Source organism: Podarcis vaucheri, assembly GCF_965113315.1.
Source record: "Podarcis vaucheri genome assembly, chromosome: 2".
NCBI classification, from domain to species: Eukaryota; Metazoa; Chordata; class Lepidosauria; order Squamata; family Lacertidae; genus Podarcis; species Podarcis vaucheri.
In genome coordinates this window covers 36,996,673-37,009,922 of record NC_138760.1, presented here as the reverse complement: position 1 = coordinate 37,009,922, position 13,250 = coordinate 36,996,673, and the positions used below count along the sequence as shown (strand labels likewise).

At 43.5% G+C, this 13,250-nt stretch overlaps 1 protein-coding gene across 13 annotated transcripts in view; it reads left to right on the top strand.

Annotated features, from left to right (window-relative positions):
- Positions 1–13,250, top strand: part of CACNA1G (calcium voltage-gated channel subunit alpha1 G) — a 335,700-nt gene that overhangs the window by 174,419 nt on the left and 148,031 nt on the right. For all 13 annotated transcript variants that reach the window (XM_082211012.1, XM_082211010.1, XM_082211008.1 and 10 more), the window contains exon 4: positions 11,465–11,562. In XM_082211012.1, coding sequence (XP_082067138.1) covers positions 11,465–11,562 — 98 coding nt within the window. The remainder of the gene's footprint in view (positions 1–11,464; positions 11,563–13,250) is intronic.

The window sequence follows — 13,250 nt, the reverse complement described above, 5'->3', positions numbered from 1 at the left end:
TAACAACAATAAGTGTGTGTGTGTGTGTGTGTGTGTGTGTGTGTGTGTTTCACAGAGTGCAGTGCAGCACATTATGTTGTTCCCACCTACCTACCCATATGCACTTTTATAGCAGCTGCCTTTGGCATGTGTAATCCCAGTTTGAGATTGGGGCCACCTCCCCTCTGTTTCTCATATGCCTTTCAAGTCCATAATTAAAGGCAGCATCCAACTAGTTCATTTGGTCGGCACAAGGATTTACACTTGCGCAATGGAAGTTCCTCCCCTGCTCTCCCCATGCGTGCCCCCAGCCTTGCCAAATCTGCTCTGCAGGATTGGGGGGAAACCCTAGAACAGATTTTTTTTAAAATTAATTTTTATTGATTTTTCCATGTATACTTCTTCTAACAATATATCTTTAACAATTTTTCATATTTCAACCCTCCTCCCCCTGGCCTTCCCTCATACTCACGTTTTGTTTTATCTCCATATTGTTCATCCTGTGTATTGTTTCCCCAAATTTTTCTCAATACATATAGTCTTATTTTTTGTTGTATACAGTTGTGATTGTTTACTCAAACCCTGCCAATGAGTCCATTTCTTTATGTTGCCTCTTCATATATGTTGTAAATGGTTCCCATTCTCTTTTAAAGTCTTTGTTGTCCTTTTCATGTAATTTTCCCTAGAACTGATTTAAGGGGAGAAGGGAGAGGAAGGTTTACTTATGGAACTATTTAGATGGACACCATCCTCAGTTTTGTTCCAAAAGATAGCTTAATCTTCAGTTCAGAACCACCTCTTGCAGGCATTGATGTAGGTCCAGAATCCCTGAGCTGAATATGTGCAATTAGGGGCTGAATTCTACATGGGGCATGTTGAAGAGCTATGTTTTTAATTGGCATAGGTTTTTTTGTTTTAAGTCCTACTGCTTAGCAGAGTCTGTGTACAAGGCATGAGGTGCCATGCTCACTCTGGTAGTGTCCAAAGAATCAAACTGAGTTTGTGACATTCATTATCTAGGGCAGGGCATCCCCAAACTCAGCCCTCTAGCTGTTTTGGGACTACAATTCCCATCATCCCTGACCACTGGTCCTGTTAGCTAGGGATGATGGGAGTTGTAGTCCCAAAACAGCTGGAGGGCCGAGTTTGGGGGTGCCTGATCTAGGGGGTTCTACATGCAGCTGGGCCGCCTGAAAATTATGCCTTGCCGTATTAGGTTGTCCAGACTGAACTCCAGGAGAAGAAATTGTTTCTTTGTGACAATATAATACAACTATTAGCACTACTCATAGAGGATATAGTATTTGCCACACTCCCCTCTAATTATAGCTAAGCTCATTGGAGATTAGAGAGAGAATGCTGCCATATTATCAGATCTCATTCTTTTTAAAATACAGCTTTGGCTAGAACAGAGCTCCTCATAGAAATGAGAAGTTTTGATGAATCACATAATCATGGGCCATTATTTCAAAGGGAATTCTGGGAAATGGATATTGAAAGAGTAGTTAAAGGTTGACAGAAGCTGGGAGGCAGACCTTTGCCACCCAAAGAATAACATAAGTGCAGCATCTAAAAGTGTGAATTCCTCAAGCACCGAGGGCGAATTCTTTCACCCCCAAAATATGCAGAAACTAAAGTGCTTCTTAGAGTTGGTGAATATGTGATGTATTCTTATTTTCTGCCTCTTTGCAGTTTGAGTTGTGACTTCTTAAAGCGCCATTATGCTTTCCTTTAAACACAAACCCCAAAGGGCAGGAGAATTAGTGACGCCACAGAACCTGACCATGTAAGAGGTTCCAGATGATGTACTGAATTGATATTATAGAGCAGTGTGGTTTCCCCCCAACCCCAGAACTGGACTCCAGGGAATTTGGGGTCCCTTATCAGAAGTTCAACTATGGAAATATCAGTACAGTTGGGCAGGCTCAACTGCTTGCTCACTACCACTGCCAACCTTCACCTGAAATTAGGCCAATTCAGGGCAGTGCTGGGTGTGTGCTAGAGCTGGTTCTCAATTCATATAATGGTTAGGTGTCTGGGCGCTGGGCCAGTGCCTTCCTAATACCTAAATGAAGCTGCATTACCAAAATGAAGCAAATTATCTTGAAATTGTATAATTAGCAGCTAGATTTCTCAGTATGGTACTTAGGCTGTGTACCCATTACTAGCTTAAAAGTAGCTAGGATGTTCTTTTTCTCAATTTGGATCAAAACTGGTTCAGAGAAAAGTTCATAAAAACACGATATTTTGTAAGAAACAACAGGATACATACCCTATGTATTATGACTAACAACATATGTGCACCCCTTCCCCAGCCAGCAGTGGGAACACACTGGATGTAGAGTAAACAGAAGTGTATTCAGTCTTAGTTTCCAACTCTATGGGATGCAAACTATTTACTAGAGCATGGACACCACCTTGTCCTCCAAGATGGGGGCGGGTGCGGGGAAGAAAGGTATATCCCACCTAATTCTCAGATGATGCTCAAGGCAGTAACAAATAAGAACACCAGGCATTATTGAAAACACGTATCACAGACCTCAATCCTCATCAGAATATTGAAACCAAAATGTTGACATAATAAACCTCCCATAATAATAATATTTCTTAAAACAGCCATCAAACTAAAGTTACTTTAGACATAAACCAGCCACCTGAAACAGTGAGGTGACAAATACCCACTGTAACTCACTTTCCCAGGTTACCATGAGCCCAAATGTAATTTCATCACCTTTATGTTCCCTTTGCCTTTTCTCATTATTAGTATGGAGCAGCTAATTGTGACAGATGAGTTGCTGCTGTTCAGTCTATCCATTAGTTTTTCTATGTATATAATGTACAGTATACGAGTGAATGTATCAATACCGAGTTAGGAGTTCCCTTTCTAATATGGGTCAGTTCTGGTTCTTTCAGCAAATGTAAGGATCAGAGCAATAGGATAGAGACTGGTTTCCTTGGATTTCCACCGTGCACCCCCATCTTGTTTTTAGCACTGGAGGTTTTGCTGCAGAATAGCAGCACATTTCCAGATCCATTTTGGCTAATATCCAGTCGAAGATCTGGGACATGCCGCAGGAGACGATGACGGAATTGTCCTTGTCTTCGGAATTAGGTTTAAAATGCAGTATCCAAAGCTTTTAATTTTTTTAAAAGTAAATATTTGTGAAACATTTTCTCAATGTAGCAAATCATTCCAAATATATATATCCTCAGATGTACATATTTCCATGCATCTCAAGACAGCTTGCACTAGAACAGGGTGTGGAACCTTTGACCCAACAAATGTTGCTTGGACTACAGCTTCCATCGCCCATAGCCATTGGCCATGCTGGCTGGGACTGATGGGACTTGGAGTCAAACAACAGCTAGAGGGCCACAGCTGCAAAAAATCAACATGGGTATCTGGAATGCATGTTATTTCTAGGAGGGGCGCCATACCAATTTAAAGTTCAGTCTGCGTTTACTTGGAAGCAAACCCCGTTATGTTCAGTGGTGCTTAAAGGGACCCCTGACCATTAGGTCCAGTCACGGTTGACTCTGGGGTTGCGGTGCTCATCTTGCTTTACTGGCTGTGGGAACCGGTGTACAGCTTCTGGGTCATGTGGCCAGCATGACTAAGCTGCTTCTGGCGAACCAGAGCAGCGCACGGAAACGCCGTTTACCTTCCCGCCAGAGCGGTACCTATTTATCTACTTGTACTTCGTGCTTTTGAACTGCTAGATTGGCAGGAGCAGGGACTGAGCAACAGGAGCTCACCCCGTTGCAGGGATTCAAACCGCCAACCAGTTTAACCCACAGCACCACCCGCGTCTCTCAGTGGTGCTTACTCTCGGGTAAATGCACATAGGATTGCATCCTTGGAGGCACTGGTCCCCAACCCCATTTGTTGGCTGCAGGCCTGTCAATGCTTATGTCCAGTCCATCAAATTCTGATAGCCGAGTGCTTTGCAAGATATATGAACTGTTACCATTAACTACTTGTGATAATGATTCAAATTGGCAGCATGCCTCAGTTTCTAGATTTTAATTATTCCTGAGCGTTATTCAAGTGTTTTTGGACTGTGTTACATGACCTAAGTCAGCGAGGCTAATGCAACCAGGAGAAGCTGGATACTTAGATTGGGAGTTGGACCTTGAAATACCCTTTGTTATCATTAGACTTTTCTGAAATCACAAAGTATTTGGCCAGGAGAAGAAATCTGCAAAATCTATAAGCAAGCAGTTTGAAGCCCCATCAGGTTACCTATATATAGTTTGTACCATAATGTTGCCATGTTAGGAGCTGGAGTTAGAAGATTAACACTGATAGCTAATCTTAGTAGTTAGCATGGCAGTCCTTCTGTGTTAGAGCATATACCCCGACCCAAGTGTAGAGCAGCAATGGATGTCACTATTTTCAAAGCCACATTTGCCAAGATCCCTGGCTTTGCACGTACTTGTGTTCCCTGTTTTGAGCTGGGAGTGTCAGATTCATTGCCCTCCCGATTAAGATAGTGAGCAGCATATAATGGACATTGGCTGAGTGATAGTTGCAGGTGACAAAGCCTTCAAATTTCTCTCTGCTTTTCCAGAGATACAATGTAAGCTACCTAGACGTCATTTTCTTTCTGTCCCCTGATTGCTTAATGCTCTCTCTCGATTCTGATTGCTCCACTTTGTAGATAATAAGGATCCATGACATCCAACCTGGATGATCTTATGGTGTACTTTAAAGAATATATGGCAGAGCTTTCTCTCAAGAAGACTAAAATGCAGCCCAGCCATTTCTTGTATATAATTTCACATCCTCGGGAAATGAAGTGGGTTGGATGTACTGACATTGGGTATGTGTTGCTCTAGAGAAGGTCCCCGAGGTTCCTTGTGCCATATTACTAATTTGCATGTTGGAAGTCCCCATGGAGAACCATGCCCATGATTGCCTTTGAAGACTGCTGCTTCTCTCCTAATCAGAGTCTAACTAGATCCAGAAACCACCTGTCTTCTTCGTAGAATAATGGAGGGCCCATTATAGGTTCATTGAAATGTCCTACAAAGAAACAAACAAGTCTGTACCAAGTTCAGATTCTAGCTCAGTCCCCCCCACCCTCATGTTATCATCTGTAACCAGCCTGGAACTGTCTTCAGCTCAGGGAGCCATCTTGTGGCTGTTTCACATGGAGCAAGTAAACATATCATTTCATGCATCCTTTGCCACTTCCAGATCAGTCAATGTTGTGCTTGTGTGGTTCCTAAAAATTAGTATAGGCTTGATAAAGTTGAACTCTCATAACTTTCCCAAGCACAATCCTGGGAACTGTAGTTTGGTGAAGGTACTAATTTTCTCTTAGAAGCCCCCTTAGGGTTGGCCCAAAATTCCCCAGAAGACATGTTTTTAATGAGAACATTCCAGATATTTTTCTTTATCTCACCCTATAGAAAAAGAAAGCAACCTTGCAGAATTTTCTGGAAATGTTCTACACCATTCTTTTGTGCCATTCATCACCCGCTCAGTCCCCAATGCTCTGGAGCAGGCATAGGCAAACTCCGGCCCTCCAGATGTTTGAGACTACAATTCCCATCATCCCTGACCACTGGTCCTGTTAGCTAGGGATGATGGGAATTATAGTCCCAAACATCTGGAGGGCTGGAGTTTGCCTATGCCTGCTCTGGAGCAATGCTAGGACTATGGCATTGTGGAGGATGCAAAACGGTGGCTAGGTTGCCAAACACAGATGCTGCTCTTGCTACTTGAAGCAGCAGAAATAAATAAAGCCTTCAGGGAAAAGGGGGGAGGGGGGACGGACCCTGTTCAGGTTCCCCTGCAAATGGTGAACTCCATCCCCTAGGTGTCCTGCTCGCACTCAGGCAAGGAGGACAAACAGCCGGTAGTTTAATTCTTCATTAACAAAAGCATTCTTCACAGCAGCTTCTAAGATGCACCAAAAACACATTCACAGACGCTTTTAGCAACTACATCGCTGGCATTAACTTGCCCAGGCTTGTGCCCTGGCTGAACAGCTGAAACAACAGTGGGACCTTGCCCCCCTCCCAGCTTAAGTATTCTTTTCAGATGGACTGTGCACAAGTGACCGGTGACTTCTCCTATACCCAAGTCGCCACTGCACTTGCCTATTCAAGCCCCTCCTGGTTCCAGGGGACAGTGAGGATTTGACCGCCCTGCACCTCACCTGAACAGCCTCTTCCTCCACATCCTGCACCTCCTCTCCTGCTGTCGACTGCTCAGGCTCTTCCCCTTCCTCCAGCCTTGGTTCTAGCCTCATGGGTGGCACAAAACCCCATAATTAGCTGATCCTCTCTCTTGGGTTGGTCTCGCCCCCTCTCCCCGCCCAGCCTTTGCCACACACTCTTCAGAGCCCTGCCAGTCCCTGACACCAAGAAACTGCTGGAAAAATTCCTTGCCCCTGAAGAAATTTGGTGAAATGGACAGACAGAATTCCCCTGTCTGCAAATGGAATATTTTGAGAGGGGATGTGCACACAGCTCTTGACTCCCTTGCTCAGGTACCCGTGCTGTAGATATGCCTTCTTGATGTGCAAAATGCAATTCAAGACTGGTAAACCACACTTCTCAGATGCTATGATAAATTAGAATTGGTTGGGCGGGGGGTGTAGAGATTTCAATCCCATTCTAACCTACAGTAAAATAACTGCATCTTGCCCACCCCTGCTTCAGCTGGGTGACTTTCAATCCACCATACGCATATGTGGGCACTTCTCCTCCTGACAGGGACATCTGCAGGATCATTCTCTTATAAGGGTTCCCACAATGTGAACATCTGATGCTCCTCCAAGCTCTCACCTTCTTTTCACATTTTTCCCTTGCAGCGGTTATGCATATTCACAACTTGCTCATAAACTTCCAGTCAGCACAAAATGAACTGCTCTGATTTGGCTTTGTATGTTTTCAGATCTCTTGGTTTTAGTAGACTGGTATTCTCTTTATTCCCAAGTCCGTCCGCCCCCTCTGTCTTTTGAGTCTGTTCTTTTTTCTTTTTGCTTGCACTACAGGAGGGATTGTAGAGTTTAAGGGTGCTTCTGCAGCATAGGGAATCACTGCGCAACTGGTTTGGTACTCCAGTGCTACATTAGAAGCATAGGAAACAACACCTCGAAAAGGGTTATGTACATAGAATTGTAGGGTTGCAAGGGATCCTGAGGATCATCTGGTCCAAGCCCCTGCATTGCAGGAATATGCAGTCATCCCATACAGGGATTGAACCTGCAACCTTGGCGTTATTTGCACAATGGGGTGGCGCTGTGGGTTAAACCACAGAGCCTAGGACTTGCTGATCTGAAGGTTGGCGGTTCGAATCCCCGTGATGGGGTGAGCTCCCGTTGCTTGATCCCTGCTGCTGCCAACCTAGCAGTTCGAAAGCACATAAAAGTGCAAGTAGATAAATAGGTACCGCTCCAGCGGGAAGGTAAACGGTGTTTCTGGTTCACCAGACATGGCTTAGTCATGCTGGCCACATGACCCGGAAGCTGTACGCCGGCTCCCTCGGCTAGTAAAGTGAGATGAGCGCCGTAACCCCAGAGTCGGTCACGACTGGAGCTAATGGTCAGGGGTCCCTTTACCTTTACTTAACCAACTGAGCCATCCAGCCTGACTGTGTTGCGATGGAATCCCACCCACCCCCTTCTGTTCCCTGCAGCTCACTTGGAGCAGATTGACGGGCACTGAGAGGAGAGGAAGGGGATGTCCCATTGTGAGAACAGATCTTTGCTCTGACACCATTGGATACAACCCCTTGTGTGTTGATCTGATGTCTATTTGCACTGGAGTTTTTCTCTGCCATGCAGAGACAGCATCTATTTCTCATTATAATAAATCAGACATCACTCAATCTAGTAAATATGGTTCTGGCTGCAAAGGAACTTTTAGAAGATGCTTGCAAAATTGCTATTATGCAAGCAGCTACCTTTAAGTAGAAGGAATATAGTAAGCCATTAAGTTACTCAGGTACATTCCACTAGGTAAAATGAAGGTTATGCTGTACATCTATAGCTGTGATTTGTGGTGTGTCATGGATGACCACTGATAAACTTAGTTGTTACATGTGTGGAATGGGATCTGTCCACTCAACAGGACTTCCTCTCCCATGCACCCCACACCCCCTAAATCTCCTCTGGAGGGCTGAGGTGGGGCAGAACAGCTTTAGGGGGTGTGCAAGGGGACAAGGGGAAAGTCCTATTCTGTAAGCAGACCCCATTTCCCACATGCTTGCCCTGCTACACTGAATTCTGCTCTGTATTCCTAAATTCTGCATGTTCGAAGTAGTCTCTCTTTGAAGCAGTTCTGCACAGGTGAATGGTTCAGAGTTGGCTCATAAATGACTTTTTCTGTACCTCTATGTAAGAAAAATGAATCCAGAATTTGCAGCAAGTGTTTCCTTTTTTTGCTACAAGTTCCCAGACAGGCTCACCTGAGAAATGAACTTGTTTATCAAAACTGCTTTCCTTATCAGAATCTCTAGCAAAACTGCCATCCAGAAGAAAAACAAACCAGCATTAGTTTCCTCAGCTGAATCTTACTTCACATTATAGTCTTGGAATGCTTGTTGCTAGGGGAAGATAAGAAAAACTAAACTAAACAGAAAGATGCTGAGCTGAATGGATAGGATACTAGGGGGAAGCGCATCCAAGAGGCTGCTTTATTTCTGTTTGCAAGCCAGTGTGCCACTTCTCTCTGCCGGAAAGGACTGCGAGACATTCTTAGAGTTTTATGCATTCTTTCTCCACAGTTCTCCTGCCTTTCCATGGCTGGGAAAAGGATGCCTGGAGAAGCATGTTGATGGTTATAAGGCCACAAGAAGGCTCAGACTTCTCTCACTGGCCCCAAGTTTTGCCTTTTGGTGTTTTAAAATTATTATTATTATTATTATTATTATTATTATTATTATTATTATTATTATTATTAATATTGGCACTTTGAAAAAATCCAGTCTCTTTCTGTGTTGCTCGGTGCGCTCTCTGCTTTGATCTGTACTTCAGTTCTTGAGCCGCTCTGTTTTGTTTCCCCCCATTTTCACTATAGTATGGAACATTAAACGGTAAAACCTCTTCCAGCTTTTGACCAAAGTAGATGAAATGTCATGGCACAGGAGTCCCTCTGGAGTGGATTAAACCTGACAGTTTGCAGACAAATAAGTTCCATGGGCCTTTTTGTAGGGGATGTAAAAGGGATTGACTTTCCTCCATAGTCCGTTTGCAGACGGGGGAGAGGGGGTTTGTTGTTTTTTGCCTTCAAATAATGACGAGGTAGCTGAGTGCACATTCCATTACAGTGGTACTTGGGTTTAAGAACAGCTTAGTTTACAACTTGGATTAAAAACACTGCAAACCCAGAACTAGGTGTTTTGATTTGTGAACTTTGCCTTGGAAGCAGAACATGTTCCGCCTCCTTTTGAGTGTGTTCCATTTGTAAATTGAGTCCCCCGCTGCTAGGGGAAAGCATGCCTTGATTTAAGAACAGACTTCCGGAACGGATTAAGTTAATAAACCAAGGTGTCATTGTATTTCTTTACAGATTCACACAAACCTTTCTTTCTGGTGGTTGCCTCCAGGAGGCTTTACAAGCCTCACAACAAACTTATAATGTGAGTCTGTCTCGAATGCAACTTGTTGAGTTCTGAAGAACTCTGGCTTTGCTTGTTTCTTGTTAAAGCAGTTTTGGAACAAATTAAATAAAGCTTTTAACTTCTTTTTTTAATTTTAAAAAACCTTGCATTCTGTGTTTTACCAAAAAACAATCCAGAGCTCTTTAGTGTTTCACAGGCAACATTTCTTTTGACAGCTTTACTTATTGTAAAGCCCACAGGCCTAAAGAAATATTGATATTACATAGGAAAACATAGAGCTGTATCAGGACAGAAAAGGAAAGAGCAACATTAGGCTTTGTGTGTGGGCAAATCTTACTTGGCGGGGGGATATGGACATGGCACTTTTACTTGGGTGGTGGGCATGGAAACCTCCAACGTGCCCCAAGTTGCCCACTGAGATGAAGCAGGCACTTCACTGTACTATTCAACACTCGCTAAAAACATTCTTATTTAGGCAAGCCTGCCAAGATGCTCAGAAAGTCGAAGTAATTTTAATCCGCTTTAGTATTTTATTTTTTGTATATTTTAAAGTACTGTTGTAACTTTTTCCTGATTTTATTGCTTAATCCTTATTGTAAACCACTTGGAGGTGTTTTTTGTTTTTGTGTTTTTACAAGAGTGGCATATACATTTTATGAAATAATAAAGGAAAAAAAGAAAGAATTCTTGCCATGCTGGTTTGGTCCCTATTGAGAGCTGGTATAAAAAGGTAAAGGTAAGTTAAGTCCAGTCACGAACATCAGTGTAGTGTACAGAGTTTTATAGCCAAAATTAAGAGGTCCTGGTCCCCAAGGAAGTTGGAATCTGAGCGAGAGAGAGAGAGAGAGAGAGAGAGAGAGAGAGAAGGATATGAGAGAAGTTTAAAGCTTTGTTACATTTGGGAATTAAGACGGAAGGGGTGTGCCATGGCCACATGGAATGGATGGGTTTTGCGAAGAGGTTTGAAGGGAGAGAGTTTGCACATATTCAGGAAGTGAGTTCCACCCATGGAATACAGCAGGGAAGAATGGGGTGGGGTGGGGGTGTTCAAGTGAGCCTGAGATTTTCAGATTTAGGTATTTTGACAGAGATTTTCAGTGGGCCTGTTAATGTTGGAGGAGACAAAATCACAGATAGAGAATCAAGAGCTAAAAGAGAGGCCGGCGGTTTGAGGGAGGGGGTGGAAGGCTGAGGATAGTTTTATAGAGAAGTTTGTGCTAGATACAGAAGGGGATGGGAAGCCAGTGAAAAGACCCGAGGAGAGATGATGAATAATCTGAGCCATGAGTCGTTTTGGCAGAGGACTTTCAGAGGTGAGAGAACTGAGGTGCAAATTGACTGGTGAAAAAATGCTTCCACATACTGACATCAACATGAGGCCTCACTTGGAGCAATTCCCACGAATCTTTTATTGTGTGAAAATGATTCTGTCAGATAATTCATATAGGTACATATAGCTTGCTCCAAGACGATCCCATAAACGGAGACGTTGCTCCTGCTCAAATGGCCTTTGACCGGGTCACATGTCTTGAAACCACAAAACAAATCAAAAGCGTATTATTTTTATGCTAACTGGGAAAGTTCCTCCCTGGATGCTCTCATTCCTCAATGGTAAAAGAATCTTTGGGAAACTTTCGGCCCTCAGAAACTTTTTTTGTAAAAGAGCATTAAAAATGCAGACGATAAGAGGGACGGGAGACTTTATAGAACAGTTTTTGCTCATGAACTTTATTCTGATATGATAATTAAACCCATAATTAATTCCTCCAGGACCCTTCAGTCATGGACAGAAGTCCTGCTAGGGAGTTTTTCTCCTGGCACCATGTGTCGATTGTTTGATTTGGGATGCGTCTAACTTTTTTCCTGCAGAACTCTGATGTGTTCCCTTTATTTCTTGCTTTTTTTCAGCATGCTGGAATACTCTCTGGACTTGCAGAATGTCAGTTTCTCAGCTGTTCGGACCGTCAGGGTACTCCGGCCGTTGAGAGCCATTAACAGAGTTCCTAGTAAGGAAAATCTATTTTCTCCCCATTTTTTCTCTCCCCCTTGAAACTAGCTCATTATTTCTGACAATCTGGAAATAAGTGGGACATTTTACATCTTTTCCAAAATCCCATTTAACGCGCTTGCCTACATCTCTTGACCACGCTGACTGCTATTGTGACTCCCCTTATGTAGAGCCTGATACCAATGTGCTCTTTTTAATGAATAGTCCATCCATCTCAGCCATCTCCTCAAAAAAAGAGTGAATAATTAATCAAACAGGCTGGCGAGGACTTGCTATTTTGTTTCCCTTGCTTGAACAGTGCTTCTGGAAAAGGGTCTCTTGTGAATCACTTTATAGGAAAATAAAAAAATGAGTTTGGAGGCATCAAGGAGGTGTGATGGGAAAGAGAGGGTAGACTATTAGAAACAGCATATGCTTCTCTCTGTGTACATGCTTGCACTAGTATGAAAGATGATGTAGAATAGGAGAGGAGAACCTGCAGCCCTCCAGGTGTCGCTGGACTCCAGATCCCATCATCCCTGACTATTGCCCATGTTGGCTGCATACGATGGGAGTTGGAGTCCATTCACATCTGGAGGCCAACAGATTCCTTCCTAGGGCTGCCAGGTATAGCTTAGTTTAAGGGAATTACTCTCAAATATAACAAGTCCTTGGACCATACTGGATTCCACTTATTTCAGTGTTCTGGAGTGTATGCTCAGCCTATGGCTCCTTGCTGTATTATTGCACGTCTCCGAGCAGGTTCCAGGCACTTACCCAGCTTTCCTTTTTAATGAGGGACAGCAGACACACTGGTGTCGACATATGGTTTATTTCATGTATGTTCAACCTGAGCCTATGATGGAGGGGCTCACACCATCCACACCCCAAGAAGGCCTTGCTTCTTCCATTGCCACAGCCTTGAATTCCAGCAAAAATCAGGCAGGGCTCTGCCTCGTAGGCTTCAGCCTGAATCCATCTCCTACCTCTCACACACCAACTCCACCTTTGATTTTCTAACAAAGAGGTGAAAGTACCCACTTGCTGTTTGGCTGTTTGGCCCAGAGGCACTTCCTTTGTTATTTTAACATCTCATACTTGGAGAACCATTACTGAGAAACTTGTCTAGCTATTCCAGCAATTTGAATCCTTGCTGGATCCAGGGACTGTGAATAAGGGACACCCCCCCACACACAAAATCACAACACTACTTTGCCCGATCCACATCTTCAGCAATGCTATGACAGCTTTTTGTCCTTCTCCAGCCAATGCTTTTCATATGATCCATTTTATCTGGCTATGTCAGTGTGAAACAAGGTTTCTTTGACCTTCCAGAAATAACAAGATGGGCTACATAGCTCACTTTCCTCTCGGCTCTCTGAAGAAAAGCGGAGAGAAGAATGAACTGAAATAATGATTTTAGGGAATTGGGGATTTTTGCACACACATTTTTATTTTTATTATTTTTAAATCTCAGCCTCTCTTCCTGGATTGTTGCTCTATTACTCTTCAGTGCTTCTTGCCAGGACTTTCTCCCCTCTAGATGGTGGGGATTTCAATCCTAGTCCCAAGCAGGGGACTTCCTTACATTTTCATTTCAGAATGCCTGCCCTGTTGCCATATATTGACATTTGTAAGGTGCTCTGGCAAAGGTGAAGGGCAGGTATTAACATTAAACTATGGTATAGCCAGCTGACCATGTTTGAA